At 53.4% G+C, this 18,556-nt stretch overlaps 2 protein-coding genes across 3 annotated transcripts in view; one reads left to right on the top strand and one right to left on the bottom strand.

Moving 5' to 3' along the window:
• The window catches only part of TP53BP2 (tumor protein p53 binding protein 2), a 56,761-nt gene extending 55,438 nt beyond the window's left edge, over positions 1–1,323 (top strand). For both annotated transcript variants that reach the window (XM_040985744.1, XM_040985743.1), the window contains exon 18: positions 616–1,323. In XM_040985744.1, the coding sequence (XP_040841678.1) occupies positions 616–657 (42 nt within the window). In that variant the 3' untranslated portion in view covers positions 658–1,323. The remainder of the gene's footprint in view (positions 1–615) is intronic.
• Positions 1,324–5,182: 3,859 nt separating this feature from the next.
• CAPN2 (calpain 2) overlaps positions 5,183–18,556 on the bottom strand; it is a 43,853-nt gene continuing 30,479 nt past the window's right edge. Inside the window, exons 10-21 of the mRNA XM_040985742.1 lie at positions 18,340–18,509; positions 17,642–17,653; positions 16,562–16,773; positions 15,026–15,062; positions 14,127–14,192; positions 13,615–13,672; positions 11,672–11,736; positions 10,748–10,816; positions 10,271–10,349; positions 8,292–8,408; positions 8,035–8,093; positions 5,183–6,100 (exon numbers count right to left, since the gene is read on the bottom strand). Of these exons, the coding sequence (XP_040841676.1) occupies positions 6,077–6,100; positions 8,035–8,093; positions 8,292–8,408; positions 10,271–10,349; positions 10,748–10,816; positions 11,672–11,736; positions 13,615–13,672; positions 14,127–14,192; positions 15,026–15,062; positions 16,562–16,773; positions 17,642–17,653; positions 18,340–18,509 (968 nt within the window). The 3' untranslated portion in view covers positions 5,183–6,076. The remainder of the gene's footprint in view (positions 6,101–8,034; positions 8,094–8,291; positions 8,409–10,270; positions 10,350–10,747; positions 10,817–11,671; positions 11,737–13,614; positions 13,673–14,126; positions 14,193–15,025; positions 15,063–16,561; positions 16,774–17,641; positions 17,654–18,339; positions 18,510–18,556) is intronic.

Genomic DNA, 18,556 nt, shown 5'->3' with positions numbered 1-18,556 from the left:
TCTTGCTCTTGTTAGGGAAAACACAAAACCACAAAACCCTGAAGTCACGATTGCCTATCCTCCGTTTAATCTGTAGACTTGTTGTCTGGCATTTTGTCCCTGCCAGTCTCAATTCCCTGTGCATCATGAATAAAGCTGAGGCACTTGGGTCTTATGTTTTTCTTCTTAGCTAGTCATGGAAACCTCAGGTGCTGGAGCGTACGTCAAAAAGTTCTTTGAAAATGGAGTTACAGATGAGTTCCTTTTTGTGCCGCCATGTTTGGAATTTGTTCAGAGTTTTCCGAGGAACTTTGTGAGGTATCCTGCAATGTACTGCAGTTCGTTTCCCTGCCTGGACCTGATTTATGGCGTAACAAGCTGCACACATTGAATTTACCCTAGAGTGGTCGTGATGAGTTTTTCTGTCACCGTTGTGTGGCTTGTCACAGGCCAGGGGGAAGCCCTGTGTGAGTCACTGATAGGAACATTGCCGAGTGTGTCTTCGTACATGTGGACAGAAAGGGTATATTTTTTAAACTTTTTTTTCCTTCCTGTGACACATCCCCTCTTTTTGAAATTGTGTTATGCTCCCACACATCTGCACAAGATGTAAATCTTCTCAACTCTCTCTTGCAGCTGTACCCCAGAATTAAACCAAGACAAAGAAGCCTGGCCTGAAACTGCCACGTTTTATGTAATGAAGAGTTGTTTGTTGTCACTAAGAAGTAGTAAGATTGTTTTCGGTGAAGATTTTGTGAGACTTACATAGATGACAACGTAGCGTGAAGCAGTGAAGCGTGCGTTCTGGAGGAAGATGAAGGATTGAGGACTTGGCGACACGTGGAGCACATCCCTATGAAGGACTGGTGAGCTGAGCCTCTCTGTTGAGTGCTCAGGCGCACCGTGGGGTTCCTGTTCTCTGCAAGAAATAGGACCCTTCCGTGGGTGTTGTCAGCACCCATCCCTGTCCCAGCTCTTGCCAGAAAGTAGTGGTGCCATGGTGGCACCATTAGCAACCCCTCCAGGAACTGCCCCACGGGCTTTGAGGTGCCCTCCACAGGTGCACTGCGGAACTGCAGCTTGTCAGTGAGCAATAACTTTATATATGAATTCTTGTAGCGTTTTGGTAATGAAACATGTATTTGGAATACTGGAACTAAGCTACACTACCTAATCTAAATTAGATTTAGTTTTGTTTTACGCTGAATTCAAATCTGTATTTATTGTTTTTTTTTTTTTTTTGTTTTGTATCTTGGAAATTAGAGACTTGCTGTAGGCTTACCCATACTATTTGTCAAGGTCATAGATGAGTTGAAAAACAATTGTAATAAACTTTTTTGACTCAGAGCTGTCCGCTGGCCTGTGTTTTTCCTGCCATAAGCAGCCTTGTTTGAAGGTCACAGCTATTGAGACATCTTCCCAGCTGAGGAACATCTGCTTGGTGCAGGTATGTGTGTTACAATAAGATTTTTCATGGAACTGAATGTGGGAAGTGCTTCTTTGCTTACTAAAAATGCTACAATTTGCAGTTCATGAGTGCTGGTGATCTTTGAATAGAAGTAAGGGTTTTTTGGTTTGTTTTTGAGATTTTAGAGGCCATGGTGATAGACAACTCTTGGTACTTTATCTGGAACTTTCGGTAGACTGCGAGTGGCCTCATTTTGTTTCCTCATAGAATTACATGTCTTGATTTACGCAGCGAAAACTTCTGTAGACTTGTGTCTGCTACTCTGTTAGTGTGTTACCGAGTTTGTGGCTTATTTTGGAATGTATTTCTTACTTATTTTTTAAAAGACTTGTTTTTATCTGTTTGAAAGGTAGAGTTACAGAAAGAGAAAGCTCTTCCATCTGCTGATTCACTCCCCAAATAGCCACAATGGCTGCAGGGGTAGGCCAGGCCAAAGCCAGAAGCCAGGACTTCTTCCGGGTCTTGACTGTGGATACAGGGGCCTGGGCACTCGGCCCATCCTCCACTGCCTTCCCAGGAGGATTAGTTGGGAGCTGGATCGGAAGTGAAGCAGCTAGACTGAGAACCTGTGCTTATATGGGCTGCATGTGCTGGCTTAACCAGCCGTGCCACTGCACTCTCCACAGAACTTTTTTTAGAAAATGGAAGATACAAATGAATAACCATGCAAGATTACTTCTTAATGTATTTTGTGAGTAGCTGAATGGTAGCAAAGAGAACATACTAGGCCTTTGAGAGGAGTGGAGAGGGAGCTGTAACATGAACAAGGCGCCAGCAGTCATGTGATAGGCACAGCTCTCAACAGGTCCCTGGCTGCATCTCCCCAGCTGCCTGCTCAGTGTCCTGTAGCCAGGGTTGTCAGTCCCAGCACTGACCGAGGTGCTACTATAAGGGGCTTTTCAGATCAGCTAATCCGATCCACTTATCCACTCACCTTAAACCAGGGCAATGAGATTCGCCTGGATTATCCCCGTGGGCCCAGGTCACCATGTGAGCCCTGTTGAGGTCAGCCAGACTTGGATGGAAGGGACTCCACACACCATTGCTGGCTCTGAAGATCAAGGGAGAGTGGAGGCCAGCAAGGAAGCAGCCAGTGAGGCCCAGCCCCACAGGGCAGTGAGCTCTGCCCGCCTAACATTAGGCCTGGGCTATGGGGGGGTTCCAATTCCCAGGGTCAGGAGAGCATGGGTGTTGTTTCAAGCCTCTTAATTGGTGTTTGCTGCAGTCACGACATGAAGGGATCCCGTGCAGGTGCTAGTTTTGAGCTGTGTTGCTTACTCGTCATGTGTCTTTGACTGTGACCCTTAGCTGCTCTAAGCCAGGTTTTTCTACTTTGAGCCATGCAGTTTGATGTCATTGCCTCTGCGAACTTCAGGGTCATGAGGAAAACCATCCCATGGGCTATGTGTGAGGATGCTTGGTAAGTTAATGAATTATACACATGCATGATAAGAGGAGATGGGAAAGTGAGGCAAGTGATACTATGTTTTATGTTCCTTAACTCTAAACTTAGAATGCCATGGTTTCCTTAATTTTTGTCTTACTGTCAAACTATCCTTTAAGGAATATTACAAAGTACAGAGAAAGGCTTTGGGGGAGGAGGAGGAGGAGTACTGAGACACTGTTAACACATGGACCTTTTTTTAAGATTAATTTTTCTTATTGGAAAGTCAGATTTACAAAGAGAAGGAGAGACAAAGATCTTCCACACACCGGGTCACTCCCCAAGTGGCTGCAACAGCCTGAGTTGAGCTGGTTCAAATCTAGGAGCCAGGAGCCTCTTCCAGGTCTCTACGTGGGTAGGGGATTTCAAGGCTTTGAGCCATCCTCTGCTGCTTTCCCAGGTCGCAAGCAGGGAGCTGGATGGGAAGTGGAACAGCCAGGACACAAATCGTCACCTGTATGGATTTCCAGTGCTTGCGAGGTAAGGGTTTAGCCAATTGAGCCATTGTACAGGCCCTGCACCTCTCTCTTTATAGTCTTCTCCTGGGCAGCAGGAGGAGCAGGGATGCGGATTGTTAGGGATGGGGAGAAGTATTCAAAGCAGCAGGTAGGCCCAAGGAGACCAGGGCTGCTGAGCGTTGGTAGGGTTTGGCGTTAGGTCCTGGGTGACCTGTGGCTGAGGGCACGGTAGGCCAAGGGCCACCTGGGATCACCAAGAGGCCACAGAATGGAGCTTGAAGAGGACAGCTGCCCAGGATGCTCTGCCCTGCAGGAAGGAGGGCAGTGAGCATGAGGACAAGAGCTGTGCAGAGACACAGAAGGGGCAGAGGAGTGCCGGGCTGATAGGACTGCAGCGCACAGCAGGGTCGGCAAGGAGGCAGCTGAGGCTGGGGCAGGAAACTTTGTTTTACTTATTTATTTGTTTATTTGAGCGGATTACATATAGAAAGGAAGAGAGCATTTCTCATTTGCTGATGTATTTAGTCCCTAAGTGGTCACTGTAACCAGGGCTGGGCCAGGCTGAAGCCAGGAACTTCTTTGAGGTTCCAAACACCAGAGACACATCCTCGGCTGCTTTCCCAGGCAGAGAACTGGACCAGAAGTGGAGCAGCCTGAATCAGCACCCATTTGGGATGCTGGCATTGTTGGTAGCGTTTCCTGCTGTGCTTCCCTAGAAAGCGGTACTGACAGATGTGTTCTGGAGAGCAGCTGCTGGTTGTGTTCACATTTACGATTATCCTCAGTGTCCTCTGGACCTTGGCTTCGTGGCTCCTTCGGGTATCTGCGGGTACGTGGGTCGCTTACATAAAATGGAACATATTTGTATAGAACCTGGACACTTTCTCCTGTACCTGTTGGCTCATCTCTGGAGGACTTATCCCTGGAAAGCAGTTGTCACGCTGTGTCTTTTAGGGAATACAGAGGGCCTGCCCATGTTCAGTGCAGGTTCTTACCTGCTGATTTTGTGCCTGGGATGACTTGCTTGATGGTCTAGCACCCCCAAACCCGGAGGCTGCCTGCGCCTTCTTGCTTTTTTTGTTATCTCACATTGCAGCTAAGGGAGGTGTTTAAAATGAAGGCAAAATCTAGGGCAGCTCTCCAGTGTGCAGCTGGCAGGGTGTTGCACCTAGCCGCCCACCCTGCCTCTGCCCTTGGGAAGGGCCTGCCTTCCAACCTGCTCTGTGGCTCTGTGGCTGGTTTCTGCAGACATTTCCAGCCCTTGTTCCCATCTCCCCTCACCTTGGACCACTTGGTACCTGGTTTTAAGCATTTTTGTCACCACCTGTAATTCCCTTGTCCCCTGGTCTTTCAGCCACCCTCAGTCCATTCCAACAGCTATCTGCAACCTGGCGATTAAACAGAAACACACAGCAAACCAGAGCCTGACTCCCCTGAGTTGCGTCTGGGATATACATCTTGTTTTCAGGGAACAGCAGGTGGCACCTGCCCACCACATCATCTTCCCTCTTTCCCATCATTTAGGATTCCTCTCAGGCCACCAGCAGCAGAGCAGTGATGGGCCCTGCACGTCCCCCTGCTGTCCATGCCTGCAGGAGCAGCCCACGGTGCAATGGAGGGACAGTTGCTGCAGGGAGCTCTCTGCGCCTCCCTCAGAGAGCAGTGAGAGGCAGAGGCTAGGACTGCGGCCACATTATCAGAAACCTTCAGAGTTCCTGGTAGTAATCTCGGTAAGATGCCATTTCCTCTCAAAATAAGGAACCCTAGAATGATGCAACCATAAGTCATCCCACAGTTCACCCTACCCTCGGGGAAGGAAAACACAGCCAAGTGTTAAGGTTGTCCAGGCGACTTTATTCAATGGTATGTTTGGAAGAAGATAAGGCAACAGGGCGGTGTGCCTATTACATTGCTAGCAGCTTCCCAAGGTCAAGCCAGGAAACAAGCTTGTGTCATTTCCAGGAGGACTGACCCCTAAGCGGTATCCCCTATGCAGAGACACATGGTCATGGTTTTGAGGCAGCCAGGGACTTGTTGAGCCCTTCATGGGAGCCAGCCTGCAAAGTGGACACGTGGTTCTGCTGTGCAGCTTCAGCTGGTCAGGAGTAGGACTGTGTCGGGCCGTGTAAGACAAAGTGTGTCAGGAAGGCCAGAGGTGCTGGGGTATGAGAGCGGTTCACAGTTCCCCATCAGCGGCATGTTCAGGTCCTCCCTTGTTTAAGTCACACGTCAGAGCCCTACTTTCCCATAGGAGCTCCAGAATCCATGACCAGGGGGTGTCCTGATGTGGGGAACTGCAAGGTGGGGCTGCTGTCTGGCAAATGCTGTTGCATGTTTAAATTTCAAGTTACCTGAACTGTCCCAGCAAGGGCCTCCCTCACGTCCTTTGAGACGGACTTCATTGCTCTGTTGTTGGATACTTTCCTGCATTTTTGTTTTTTCTGGCTTAATATTGCTATCAGTAGGAAAGTTTTTAAAGGTAAAAAGTGAGCACTGTTTCTCTGAGTTTATCAAGGATTAAGTAGCCCACTTGCATTTAGTATAATGATATGCAAATCTTTGATACGTAAAAGTTGGGCTATCTCAAGTAATAGCGTGTTCAGCTATACTCATTGGCTTCAGTAAATGTTTCCAAACTTGAAGGTCCAGAGACAAGGTGTTCCTTCGTGGAACTTCTTGGCTGCTTTTCTTGTCAATGAGACATCCTCAGGCAGAGTCCTTGTAACTTCAAAGTACTGAGAAACACAGCCACTGTGAGGGAGGTAAAAAACCAAGTCAGCACTGGGACCACTTGCCAAAGTCAAGGCGGTGTGAGCTCCAGGGGTGTGAGCTCCAGGGGTGTGAGCTCCAGGGCATGCTCGGGCAGGCTTGTCATTGCAGCCCCAGGGCGCTGGCTGCTCCAGGGCTGTACAGTGGTCTCCCTAATGTTGCAACATATTAAGGAGTGTTTTCCTGCCTCTGCTCCAGGGTGCATTTAGAACTTAATTTGGAGCAGGTTCTGTGATACAGTGGCTGTTAATGCTCCCCATGTCAGCAGTCCTTACTGCAGTGCCAGTTCGAATCCTGGCTGCTCCACTTCTGGTCCAGTTCCCTGCTAATGTACCTGGGAAGGCAGTGGATGATGACCCGCCTACATGGGAGACCTGGGTGGTGTTCAGGCTCCTGGCTTTGGCCTGGCCCAGCCCTAGCCATTACAGTCATATGGGGAGTAAACCAACAAATGAAAGATCTCTCCACTACTTTCCTGTGCTCTCATTCTACCTTTCAACTTTTTAAAGGTTTATTTGAAAGGCAGAGAATTACTGATTGAGAAGGGGAGACAGAGATCTTCTATCCACTGTTGGATGCCCTGAATGGCCACAGCAGTCATAGTGAGCTAGGCCATTGCAAAGCCAGGAGCCAGGAGCTTCTGGGTCTCCCATGTAGATACCAGGACCCAAGGACTTGAGCCATCCTCTGCTGCTTTCCCAAACCAATGGCAAGGGTCAGAAATGGAGCAGCTGTGCCCATGTGGGATGGTGGGGCTGCAGGTGGACACACATAATGTCAGTCCCTTGAATCTTTTTTTTTTTTTTTTAATACAAGTTAGTGTGGGTTGTGGATGTCTCTGAAATGGATGATGTTCAACCTTGGATCTACACTGGAGCCTGAGGGGACCTTGAAAGCAAGTTCTGATGAGGTTGGTGTGAGATGCACCCTCGGTACCAGGACTCTGTCACAGCTCCCAGGTGGCATGACCTACCGCTGTGCAAACCACTGCAGCCTGAGGGGACAGCTTGTGGACGTGGGGTTCTAGTGTCTGGGAACTGAGGCTCAGGATTGGGACAGAGTACCCGGAAGCTGAGCAGGCCAGTGAGAGGGACTCTGTGGTGGAGCACGGTATCCACCAGGTAGGGTAGAGGACGGAGTTTCCAGGGCTCGTCACGCAGTGGGTTCTATCTCACGTTGAATGACGTCTGGACTGCTGTCTCAGGTAGGAATGTGGCCTGGGCCCCATATGGGTTTGAGGAGGACTATGTTACAGCCAGCCAAACTATTTTCAGTTGGCCAAGGAAACTTTGCTGATTTCCTCCAGAATTCAGATTTCAAAAGGAGTTGCCAGGTCTTTAGACCTTGCCACCTTGTGCCATTACCTGGGGACAGGCCTGGCATCTGGGCTGTCCCCACCCCACCCTGGCCTTGCAGCATCCCCTGGGGCCCTGCAGCACCAGCCAGTGGTGATGGGAGGCTGTCCCACTTGGCTTCCTTCTCTGAGATGAGGACTCAATGTTGTTAGGATGGCTAGAGAACATTGTGTGCTTGCTTTTGTGTGCGTGTGAAACTTGTTTACTATTGTTAGTTTTATTTTAAATAGGGAGATGGAGAGAGCTAATTTGCTCAGAAGGTATTTTAGGTAGACTGTCCTAAGAGTGACAGATCTTAACACTGAACTTGAATACTACCACCCTGGGTCTCTGTGCTAAGTTGCACTTCCTAAGCATCGTCCTGCAGCTTCCCTCTGCCTCGTGCCCTGCATGATGCTGCCTGCTCTGCAGATGGCTGGGAAGCAAGGGCACTGGGGGACTTCGCAGCTCACTGCAGGCTTCAGTCCAACAGACTAAAAGGTTTTTCAAGAGAACTTCAAAAAGCATTCAAGGCAGAGCCTTCCCCCCCCCCCCCACTTCCTCCGAGTCCCATTGGCTTACAGAGATGAGGTCGAGCTGTATCATGCCGGTGTTGTCGGGGTCCAGCTGCTTAAATATCTCTGTGGAGGGAGCAGGAGACAACAGTGAGTGCCCCCGAAGGGAGGGCTCTCACCCCTCTGGGTGCTGCTGCCAGCTGTCACTTCTTCCCTTCTTCCCCAAGTTAATCAAGAGGGAATCGCATCCCTGGCTCAGGTCATGTTGCTCAGGCTTTACTTCCCCGAGCGTTGGGACGTGTCTTTCCCCCAACAGCCACTTACTGAAGAGTGTTTCCAGTCGCACCAGACACCGGACAAAGTTGTCGAAGTCGATGATGAGCTGGTCGTCGGCAAAGCGAGCGACGATGACCTCATGGAGTTGGCAGGGCAGCTTGAAGCCTGGAGGGGAATGACAAGCTGGTGGCTGGGGAGCCAGGCAGCAGCTGGGCTCCGACAGAACCGACCTCCTGATCCCCGCCCCCCCGCCCCGTCTCAAGGTCCCCGGGTGGCGCTCAGCGAGACTGCTCTGATTCTGCAGAGCTAGCTCCTGCTGTTCCTGCATTTCCCCATGGCTCACTGTCACCCTACTTCATGCTATGACCATGCTTCTCAAATCCTGGCTGTTCTGAGTACGTGTGCAGACTGCACGGTAAGCTGGTGCAAGGTCCCCTCTGTCTGCAGCGCAGTACTTAGAAGCAGGCCTGCGGCTGCGGGGCACGCAGCCCTGCCTTGCAGCCATATGAAGCGGTGCCCAGTTAGGTCAGTGGGCTGGCTGGTGAGTGGGAGGGACATGTGTGTCCTTCCAGGTAAGCAGCCTTGGCCGCCAGGCTGCCTGAACCGCACACAGGTGAGAGCAGCACCCCAGGAGTCTGGGAGGCCTGTCGCACCTTGGATTGCTTGAACTTGAGTTCTTGTTCAAGGTGAGAGAAACGTGTTTTGTTTACTCCATGGTTGTTGGGGATCCTTGCTGTGACGTCATATCCCAGTGAGGGGCCTGGCATTTGGCCCCGAGGTTAAGTTTTCACTCAGGTGTCTGCAGCCCTTATGGGTGCACTTGAAGTCCTGGTTCCACTCCTCATTTCTGTTTCCTGCTAATGCCCACTCTGGGAGGCAGCTGTTAACTGCAAGTAGCTGGGTCCCTGCCACTCACATGGGAGACCCAGAAGTGGTCCCAGGTTCTTGGTCTCAGCTTGGCCTAGCCTTGGCTGCTGAGGGCATTTGGAAATAAGCCAGCAAATGAGAAATCTCTGTTTCCCTGTCTTTCAAATGAAATTAAAATAAATACAAGTTTTAAAAGTAACAGGGGCTGGCAGTGTGGTGCAGTGGGTTAAGCTGCAGCTGGTGACTGGCATGCCATATCAGACTGCTCGTTCAAATTCTGCTCCACTTCTGATCTAACTTCCTGGGAAGGCAGCATATGATGCCCTGTGAGCTGCACTGCTGCCACTCGTGGGAGACCTGATGGATACACTGGTTCCTGGCTTCAGCCTGTCCCTATTCTCGAGGGGAGTGCATCAGCAGATGGATGATTCTTCTCTTTTCCTCTTCCTCTAATGCCTTGCTTATCAAATAAATAAATCTTTTTAAAAGATTCACTTTTATTTGAAAAATTTTAGAAGGAGAGAGGGGTATCAAGGTGTCTTCCATCAGCAGGTTCATTCCCAGATAGCTGCAACAGCTGGAGTTGGGCTGGTCTGGAATCAGGAGTGCAGAACTTCTGGGTCTCCCACATGGGTGCAGAGGCCTTTGGGCCATCTTCTGCTGCTTTCCCAGGCCATTCGCAGGGAGCTGGATCAGAAGTGGAGCAGTGGGACTTGAACTGGCAGCCATACGGGATGCCAGCAATGCAGGAAGAGGCTTAACCATACTATACCATGGCATGGCCCCTAAATAAACAAATCTGAAGAATGAAAACACAGCAGTCTTTTGCTCTGCTGGTCTAACTCCAAACTTGTGTCCTTTTGTTGCTAATTCTGCCAGGGCTTACCCAGGATTGAGCTGAGACACCATCTGTGCCTGATCCCCTCTGCTGGGGGAAGTCTGTGGGGAACTGGCATCGCCCAGCTGCCTTGACAGGCTGCGACAAAGGCAACTGGGATGGAGGGAAGCAGAGGTGCCAGAGGCTGCATTTAATTGTGCCCATTAGTCTTTGAAAGGATTTGTTTGCATCCAAGCAGCATCTGCTTTGCAGCTCCCCGACTTGTGCCTGTCATGTGCTAGTGCTCATGAGCTCCACAGGGAGAACAGTTATGCAGGGTTACCTGCTGCTTCTAGAGCTTTCCGCATCTCATAGGAATTCATCGTGCCAGACCTGTCGACGTCGATTTCCCGGTAAATTTTCTGGAACATGAGAAGCAGTTGGAAGAAGAGTGAACCAAAGTAAAAACCGGTGGCAGGGGACTGAGCTCTGTGGCGTGTGCTGGCGGGCAGGAAGTTTTCCAGGGTCCTGCCTGCAGACCTGGGAGCATCTCCTGCACCCCAGCCTTAAACAGCTGCTGGTGTGCCGGTGTGTGCTGGCCAGCAGCCTGGGACCTGTGAGAATGTCTTACATAATTGCTATGCTTGAGCTTCACAAATGTGAACCGCGAGAGGTCCCACAGCCTTTTCAGGAACCCCGAATGGTGGCTTGTAGGTGACCATTTGAAGGCCCACTTTGTTGATTCCCTTGACCTGTTGTAACTCCTGTGCTGCATTAGAGAGGCGTTCCAACGTCCCACCGTGCCCTCCCACCGGCCTACCTGGTATTTCTGAATCTTCGTCCAGAGAACGTAGAACTCCTTGAGTCCCAGCTTGCCGCTCCCATCCGACTGCCCCGAATCAAGGAAAGCTCTGGGAGCCCCCAGGTCCACCTAGAGGAGGAGGTTGCCTGGCCCATCCTCCCGCCCAGGTCTAGGGGGTGTCCCAGCACACCCACGAGGAGGTGCTGTGCAGGCACAGCCAACCCTGTACAACTGGCAGCTACTGCCAACACACAGGCTGTTGCTAACAATGAGCCATCAAGTAATACGCAGGCCTCCTGATGCCGTCTCGCTTCATGCCCTGATGGTTTCTGAGTTACTTGGAATGTTCCCAAGAGTCCTTTGGGGAGGGAGCTGCATCTTAGGGTGTGTGCTGATAGCTCCCTGAGGGCAATGCGCAGGAGCCCAGAACATGCCCACCACTGCTTCTCACTGAGCACCGGAAACCCGGGGAAGCGGACAGTATTGGCTTGGCTTAGGGACAGGTGAGTGGCCTGGGAAAGAGTCCCATGGCAAGAGGGGAGGATTTTCCTAAACAAAATCTTGACCAGAGAAAACAGAAATACTGGCATTCAGGAGGGTCAGAGCTGTGGCACAGCAGTGGCTGCCACCTCATGTCCTCATCCCACATCCGCGTGCCTGGGTGCGCGTCCCAGCTTCCTGCTAATGCGTACCCTGGGAGGCAGCACGTAAGGGCATGAGTAGTTGGGTTCCTGCTATTCACAAGCGAGACCCAGATTGAGTTCCAGGCTCCTGCTACTGGAGACAGAAAGGGTTGTATGGCAGGACTTTGCTGCTCAGCCTGGGGACATGGCTGGGGGAGGCTTTCGTCTCGTCTCCCCTGGCCAGGCGGTATGGACGACAGTCCTACAGCAGCTGTGCAAGATCCACCAGAGGGAGCAGAGGGCCGAGGATGAAGGATACATCCAGCATGTCCACCATGATTTTGCATGTCTCAATGCTGAAGCCGTCTGTCTTGATATCTTGTCCTGAAAGACAGAAGTCTGTGACCAGGATGCCCTCTGGAGCGGTGCTTCCTACGCACCGTGCAACAGGGCCACCTCATGGGGCCAGCGGCTCCCGGGCCGGGCCCTGCGGAGGGTGTGTGGTTACGCTGGCCTCACTGCTCTGTAGACCTGCCACAGGCACACCAGGGTTTCAATAAGTGCCTGTGAAATGCATACATAAAAGGACGTTCAGTGACTGGCCTGAGTGCCCACAGGGTGTGAAGACATCTGTGGTTGTTGGGCAGGTATGACACTAACCCTGTCACAGGAAGAGGGAAGTCAGAACTGGCCACCTGCAGCCATGTGGCTGAGGAACCCAGGCATGGAAGCTCCTGAGTTCCCCGAGGTGAGACCTGTCTCATGGCGGACAAGACACCCCTGTCACAAACATGACCCTTCCCGAGCAGCGACCTTTTCTGTCTCGTCCGTGATGAAACCAGCTTGCCTGAAAGCTGCTCCTTTGGGCACCAGCGCCTTCCAGGGTGCGGGCATGAGGCTTGAGTCAGTGCCAGGCAGCAGCAGAATGGGGATGGCAAGGGGGGCTGGCCTTGAGCACAGAGGCTTGGGTGACACCAACACAGCTGAATCCAGTGTGGCCCGATGCCTCCGCCCCACCCCCAGCCTCCATCTGCATGCAGACAACGAGGCCACAGTCTCCTTGGGCTCCTGCCAGCCATGCAGCTGAGGGCCCTGTGACCTCACTGGTGCCTGGCAGCCTCACGGGCCATCACCAGCTGCTCCTGCGATGACGGGGAGGGTGCAGATCCGGGCCAGCCTTGGGGAAGGCCCTCACGGGGCCAGCTGTGCTCAGGCCATCCCCACTTCTGGCTGAGAACGTCATCATTGCAGCCATCCATCCGCTCAGTGGCCACCAATGAGCAACCAGTTAGGCTTGGTCTCTGAGGTGCTTCTGGTTGGTTCCCTTGCCTGGGTGTGGGACAGCTGGCTGGCCCAGGCTCCCTGTAGGCCCTGGGCAGAGGAGTTACTGTTGTCTTCTGGGGTTAGACCAGAGGCCAGCTCCTGTCATGGACCCTGGTGGTGTCCATAGGATCACGCCAGGACATGACATGTATGTTCCTGATCTGTACTGATGCTGCTGGGCTCTTGTGATGATCTGAGGGGCAGAGGGGGTAGCAGGTATGCCTCTCTCCTCCCCAGCAGGATCAGTGATGGTGGAAGGGAGAGCTGAACGATGCTTCTCTGTGCTTTGCTAAGCAATAGCTCCAGGCTGAGAGGGAGTGTGAGGAGCATGGCTCTCGCTCTCCATCCTCTCCCTTCCTGGGCCTCGGTCCTTCATGCAGACCCTCCCACCGGAGATGCAGCAATGGTGCTGGAACCTGGGGCTCAACCTGCTGGGCCGAGTGGCCCCAGTGAAGTGACATTTTCTGGCTAGTAAATGGTTCATTTAAATTCAAGATTTGGAGGAGAGACAGTTGTCTCATCCCCTTAGTTTGCTTAGCAGGTGCTTATTTTCCATTTTGGGGTCCCCTCTGTATCCATGGTTCCCCACCAGACCAGAGAATTTAGGACTCAGGACAGTGCCTTGGCTCCCGTTATCTGGGCTGACTCTGGTTTTCCTGGCAGTTTCAACTGCCTTGGAGGGCGCTGTGGGCCCTCTGCCACCTTGCCTACTCTGAGATGCTCAGAGGGATAAGGAGTAATGTGCCTATTTTACAGATCAGGAAACAGAGAAGTTCAAATGAGTCTTAGTGCCTAGACTCTGAGAACTGGGATGGCAGGCAGATTATTTGCACAGAAACAGGGATTGCTGGTTTGGCTACACCTGGGAAGGGCTCCCAGCTGCCCCAGCGTCCACAGAGGAAGAGCATGATGAGGGACCAGCCATGAGGGGACACTTACTCTTCGCTAGGACTCGTCTTAGGATACTCTGTAGCTCGAAGGCTGAGATCTCGGCATCCTGTGGGCAGGAGATAGACGGAGTGCCATCAGGACCCATGCAGCTGGCCAGGGTCCCATGTAGCTGGCCAAGGCCCAAGGCAGCATGCATGCAGCATGTACCCAAGGTCGGCCTTGCTTACATTAAAAGGGTAATTAACAAATTGAGTCTTTGAAAAGCAGAGGGAGACAAAAATCTCCCATCTCCTATTCAGCCCCCAAAGACCTGCACTAGCCAGGACTGGCCCAGGCCAGGGACCGGCGTACTTCATTTGGGTCTCCTATGTGGGTGGCAGGGACCCAAGTCCTTGAGCCACCATCTGCTGCCCCCCAGGGTTCACCTGAGCAGGAAGTGGAGTAGCCAGGACCTGAACCAGGCACTCTGATGTGAGATGTGGGTTTCCTGCTGCACCCCGAGACCCACCTGCTGTTTCCTTTACATCCATCCCAGGCACAAGAGCATTCCCGGTACCCACCTCCCCTGCCAGCTGGGCAAACAGCCTCCGGAATCCATCATCAATGTCGTCGTCGCTGACGGAGATCTGCAAGCAAGGCCCACGAGTGAGTGACAGGGCCCGAGGAGGCTGTTCCCTCCCTCAGGGCGCTCTCCTTCACTACCAAGATCATTTCTGGACAATATGAAGAAAAGGGTCAGATCCAGGAGAGAGAATGTGTGTAAACTCTGTGAGAACGAATACACGGTAATTTCTCATACAGTGAGCTTCGGCATTCAACCCAAAGTGCCACTTATGATCTAGTCTGATGAGGATAACTGGAATGTTCTGGAAGGATTCTGACAGCAACCAGTGATCACGGTCCATGAGGCTGCTGGAAGCCAAGCAGGCTCTCCCTTGGGGCTCCATCATCTGCCTAGCTGATCGAGGAGCCCCCTCGGGGCCCTGCAGACAGAATTCCTTCTCGTCTTTGGTGCTTCCCTGCCTCAACAACTCCAGATTTGTGAAGATTGGGCCTATTTGCAAATTCCTGGCTTCTATCCCTAACTGCCCTTTAGGGTTTTACCACTGAATCGCCTTCTCAGAAACTGTGCCATCTTGCATGTCTATTGTGAAGACAAGAACAATGAGGGAGCAGTGCCAGGGAGCTGGCACTGCTGGGCACAATAGCCACATCCCAGGCTCCTCCACACCTTTGTGCACATGGGCACACTCTATGCTGGCAGGCAGGGCCAGGGCCCAGCACGGGGGCCAGAGCCAAGGTGGGAAGCAGCCTTGGTCCCACAACTGCGTCTTCGCTGACAACTCGTGAGCATGGAGCTCCTGGGGCACCCCGAGCCCTGGCAGTTATCGCTTGTCCCTCTGCTTTCTGCTTCTCCAGGGCAGAGTGGGCGGCATTCAAGGAGTCTACAGGTACCTACCTCTTCAAGGTCGGCCTCCGTCTCGTCATCGACAGCTCTGGAAATGGAAGGAGACGATGGGTTATTGGCAAGCAAACCACTGCTGGAATTGACGCATCACCGGGAATGCAGGAGGGGACGGTGGGCGGCGTGTCTGTGTCGACTCAGCCCGACCGGCAGAGATGATCAGGGTACAGAGGGCTCTGTGTGCTCGGGGCTCCTCTCGGCTCCCTTGGTCCCACTCGAAATGCCCGTGGCCAAGCTTCCACACTGAGATGCTCACACATAACCACTGCCTGTTCACCATGCAGCCTCAACTCCACAGTGGCGGGTTTATTCCACATACGGCTCCTTCTGCTCCCTGGTGATGGGGGTTAGGCTTAGGCCTCTGGGATCTTTCCATTTCTGTACTTGTAATGGCAGAGAGTTTGAGAAGGAAATAAATCTCTTATCTACCGGTTCACTCTTCAAATGCCTGCAACAGTCTGGGCTCAGCTGGGCTGAAGCCAGCAACAAGGAACTCCCTCCAGGTCTCCTGTGTGGGTGTCAGGGACCCAAGGACTTGAGCCACCAGGGTATGCGTTAGCAGCAAGCACGGTGGCCAGGACTTGAATCTCAGGACTGGTATGTGATGCTGGTATCCTGGTGTCTTAACTGCTGTGCCCAAAACCCAGTCTGTCTCTGGGATCCGATGCAAGGCTACACAGAGTCCTGGCTGCAGCACAGTGCATCCAGGAAAGGAGGGTGCCCGGGCTGGCATTTGGCACCTGGAGCAGAATGACTAGCAGCCTGGGGAGCCAATGGGCTTGAGGATTCCCTGGGCAGTGGCTTGTTGCTGGCAAAGGAGGAGACAACACTGGGTTTGGTTAGCAGCAGGGTCATCCCAAGGACACTGAGTCATGTCCCCATATCCTTGTCAGTGAGGATGAAGCTGGAGCCATCAGGATTCCTCCTGGGAGCCCAGGCGCTGAGCAGAAAGGCACCTCACCCATAGCAAACTAGTCACTCATAGCCAACTGCAGTACTGGCTGTCCCTCCCTGTGGCTTCCTACCTGCACCTGCCAGTGCCCACCTCCCCCACGGGAGCCCAAGGCCCCTCAGACACAAGCTGTGTGCTCTTGGGGCCTGAGCACGTGGTCTCAGTCAGGAATCATCCTGCAGCCTGGCCCTCCAGCACCCTCAGGGTTGCAGCACCTGCTCTCCCTGGCCTGTGTCCCAGCCTCCATCAGTGCTGTGACTCTCGGGCCTTCCAGTGCTTTCCATCAGCTTTACTTGCCCAAGGTGGAGCCTGCCTCTCCCATCAAGGGCCCAAGACAGCCGCCGAGGCCACAGAAGCCAGCATGAGTGGAGGCCACACGTGGAAAGCGGCAGGAAGCTGCTAGGCGCAGGAAAAGGCTCCAAGAGAGCTGGGATTCAGGGAGGGAGGAAGGGAAACCCCAAGGGGGGCAGCTGTGGTGGCTCTACTGGACCAGTGGCCAGAACAGGACTGCGCCATCTCTGCCAGGAAGGGTCCCCAGGCAGAGCAGGTGGGGAGAAGGCTGGCAGCCCATGACCTACTGGTAGTCAGCTTTCTTCTCGGAGAAGATGCGCACACAGAAGTCGCCGTTCTTGTTGGGCTCGAAGGTGGAAGGCACCAGGATGTACTCCCCAGGCGGCAGCTTGAAGCGGTTGAGCACCTCGCGGAGGTTGATGAAGGTGTCCGAGCGCTCCGTGGCTCGCGTGGTCAGGAAGAAGTTTTTGCCCAGGTGAATATTGGTCTGCCCCTTGAGCTGGCAAGTCCACAGGGAGGTCAAAGGATTACAAAGTGTGGAGTGTTCCAGATAGAAGACACACCCTTTGCCAGAACCCAACAGATGCCCTCTAAAGAATGTAAGAGACCCTGTCTTCTCACATGGCAGGAGCCAGGATGACCCAGGAACAGACGCAAAGACCATGTGACCTGAAGGTGCCAGTCACCGACGGTGCTGTGGACAGCTGCAGCTGTCCCTGTGTGGTGAGCTGCAGCAGCCGGCAGCTGCTGAGTGTGGCATCTGATCCCAACCTCCTGGCATTTTCACCCACCTCCACAGTCCCCAGTGCGGGAGACAGTTGCCCCTTTACATTAAGAAAACTGATGGGCTGAAGTGTTAGCACAGCAGGTTAAGCTACCTGTGAAGCCAGCTTCTTATACTGGTGCCTGTTGGAGTCCCGGCTACTCTACCTCCTGGCTAGCTCCCTGCTAACGTGCCTGGGAAAGCAACAGAGGACCGCCCACGTGCTTGAACCCCTGTAGCCACGTGGATGACAGGGGGAGAAAAAAGGAAACCAAACTATGGGAATGAGGGCTAACTCATCCGAGGCCGCACACCCTGGGTGGCTGGGTCCTGGTTCTGCATTCTGGTGGTGCACCTCTGCCCTGGCTCTGGCTGGTCCTCAGAGCCACACAGAGGGACGGCCACAGTCCTGGAGTAGCCACCTGCAATGGAGCCCTGCACAGCGACTGCCCGGGACACCTGCCCTGGGTGTAGACCAGCTGGAGCTAAAACCAGGGCCGTGGAGAGCATGAAGACGCATCTTGCAGGACCCCAGCCCCCGGCCAAGCTCTGCGCCACTCCAGCTTTTCCGTGTTGGGTGGAGGCCGACACACAGCAGACATACCTCTTCTGGAACCTGCAGGACAAAGGAGAGAAAGGGTGCTTGCTTCACATCCTGGGAATGCCAGTCCCCCTGCTCCATGCTGTCAACAGCTTCTGCTAAGCCCACACAGCAAGTGTACCGCATGAAACCAAAACCCAGACATGATACAGGAAGCATCTCAGCTCATGTTGCCAGCGGGCCACAGCCACACTGCCAGCCAGAGAAAGCAGGGTAGGGCCTGGAGGGAGGAAACCACAGACAGAGGGCACACCCACCCCCACTGCCCCCTGGGAGACAGCTGTGGCAGCTCTGTTGCCCATGTGCCAGTGCCCTCAGATCTAACGTGGGACCAGAGCTGTCCTCATGTTCTTGAGCAGTTCTTGAGCAGCTGTGGCCAGGGGAAGGGCCCGGTGCGAGGTGGGGAGAGGAGGCCCAGGCCAGCTGGGTGGGCAGCGGAGAGCCTTTGCTGGCCAAGACCAATGCTTCTGGGTTCCCAGCAGATCTACATGCTGCCTAGGGCTGTCCCCACAAGCCTGCTTCATGAAGGCGTCCCTGTGGGGTCCAGAATGGGCTAGGAAGGCCCTGGGAGGTTGGGGACAGAGGGTAGCATCTGCCCAAACCGACCCTAAGCCATGGCTCTGCTCCTCCTTGGCCACGCGCTGGGCCAGGGGTGTCCTCCCCGCATGGGGTGGCTGGCTGTCCTGTCCCCGTGCCCGCACCTCGTAGATGCCGAAGCCGATGGTGTGCATGTCCTCGCCCATCTTCCTCTGGCGCCGCCGGTGCTTCTGCATGAGGCCCACCAGGAAGGTGCAGCCAGGCTCGCCGTTGTCCTGGTCCTCGTCCTCTTCCTCCAGCTTGATCACGTACTGGGGGTTCATCCAGAAGGTCTCTGCAGCAGGAAGGGGCAGAGGGGCCGGGTCCTGAAGGGGCTGCAGG

Source organism: Ochotona curzoniae, unplaced genomic scaffold (genome assembly GCF_017591425.1).
Source record: "Ochotona curzoniae isolate NIBS_2020 unplaced genomic scaffold, NIBS_Ocur_1.0 contig_430, whole genome shotgun sequence".
In the NCBI taxonomy this organism is placed as follows: domain Eukaryota; kingdom Metazoa; phylum Chordata; class Mammalia; order Lagomorpha; family Ochotonidae; genus Ochotona; species Ochotona curzoniae.
Note: the sequence above shows the minus strand (reverse complement) of the source record. Positions and strands in the feature narration are given on the sequence as shown.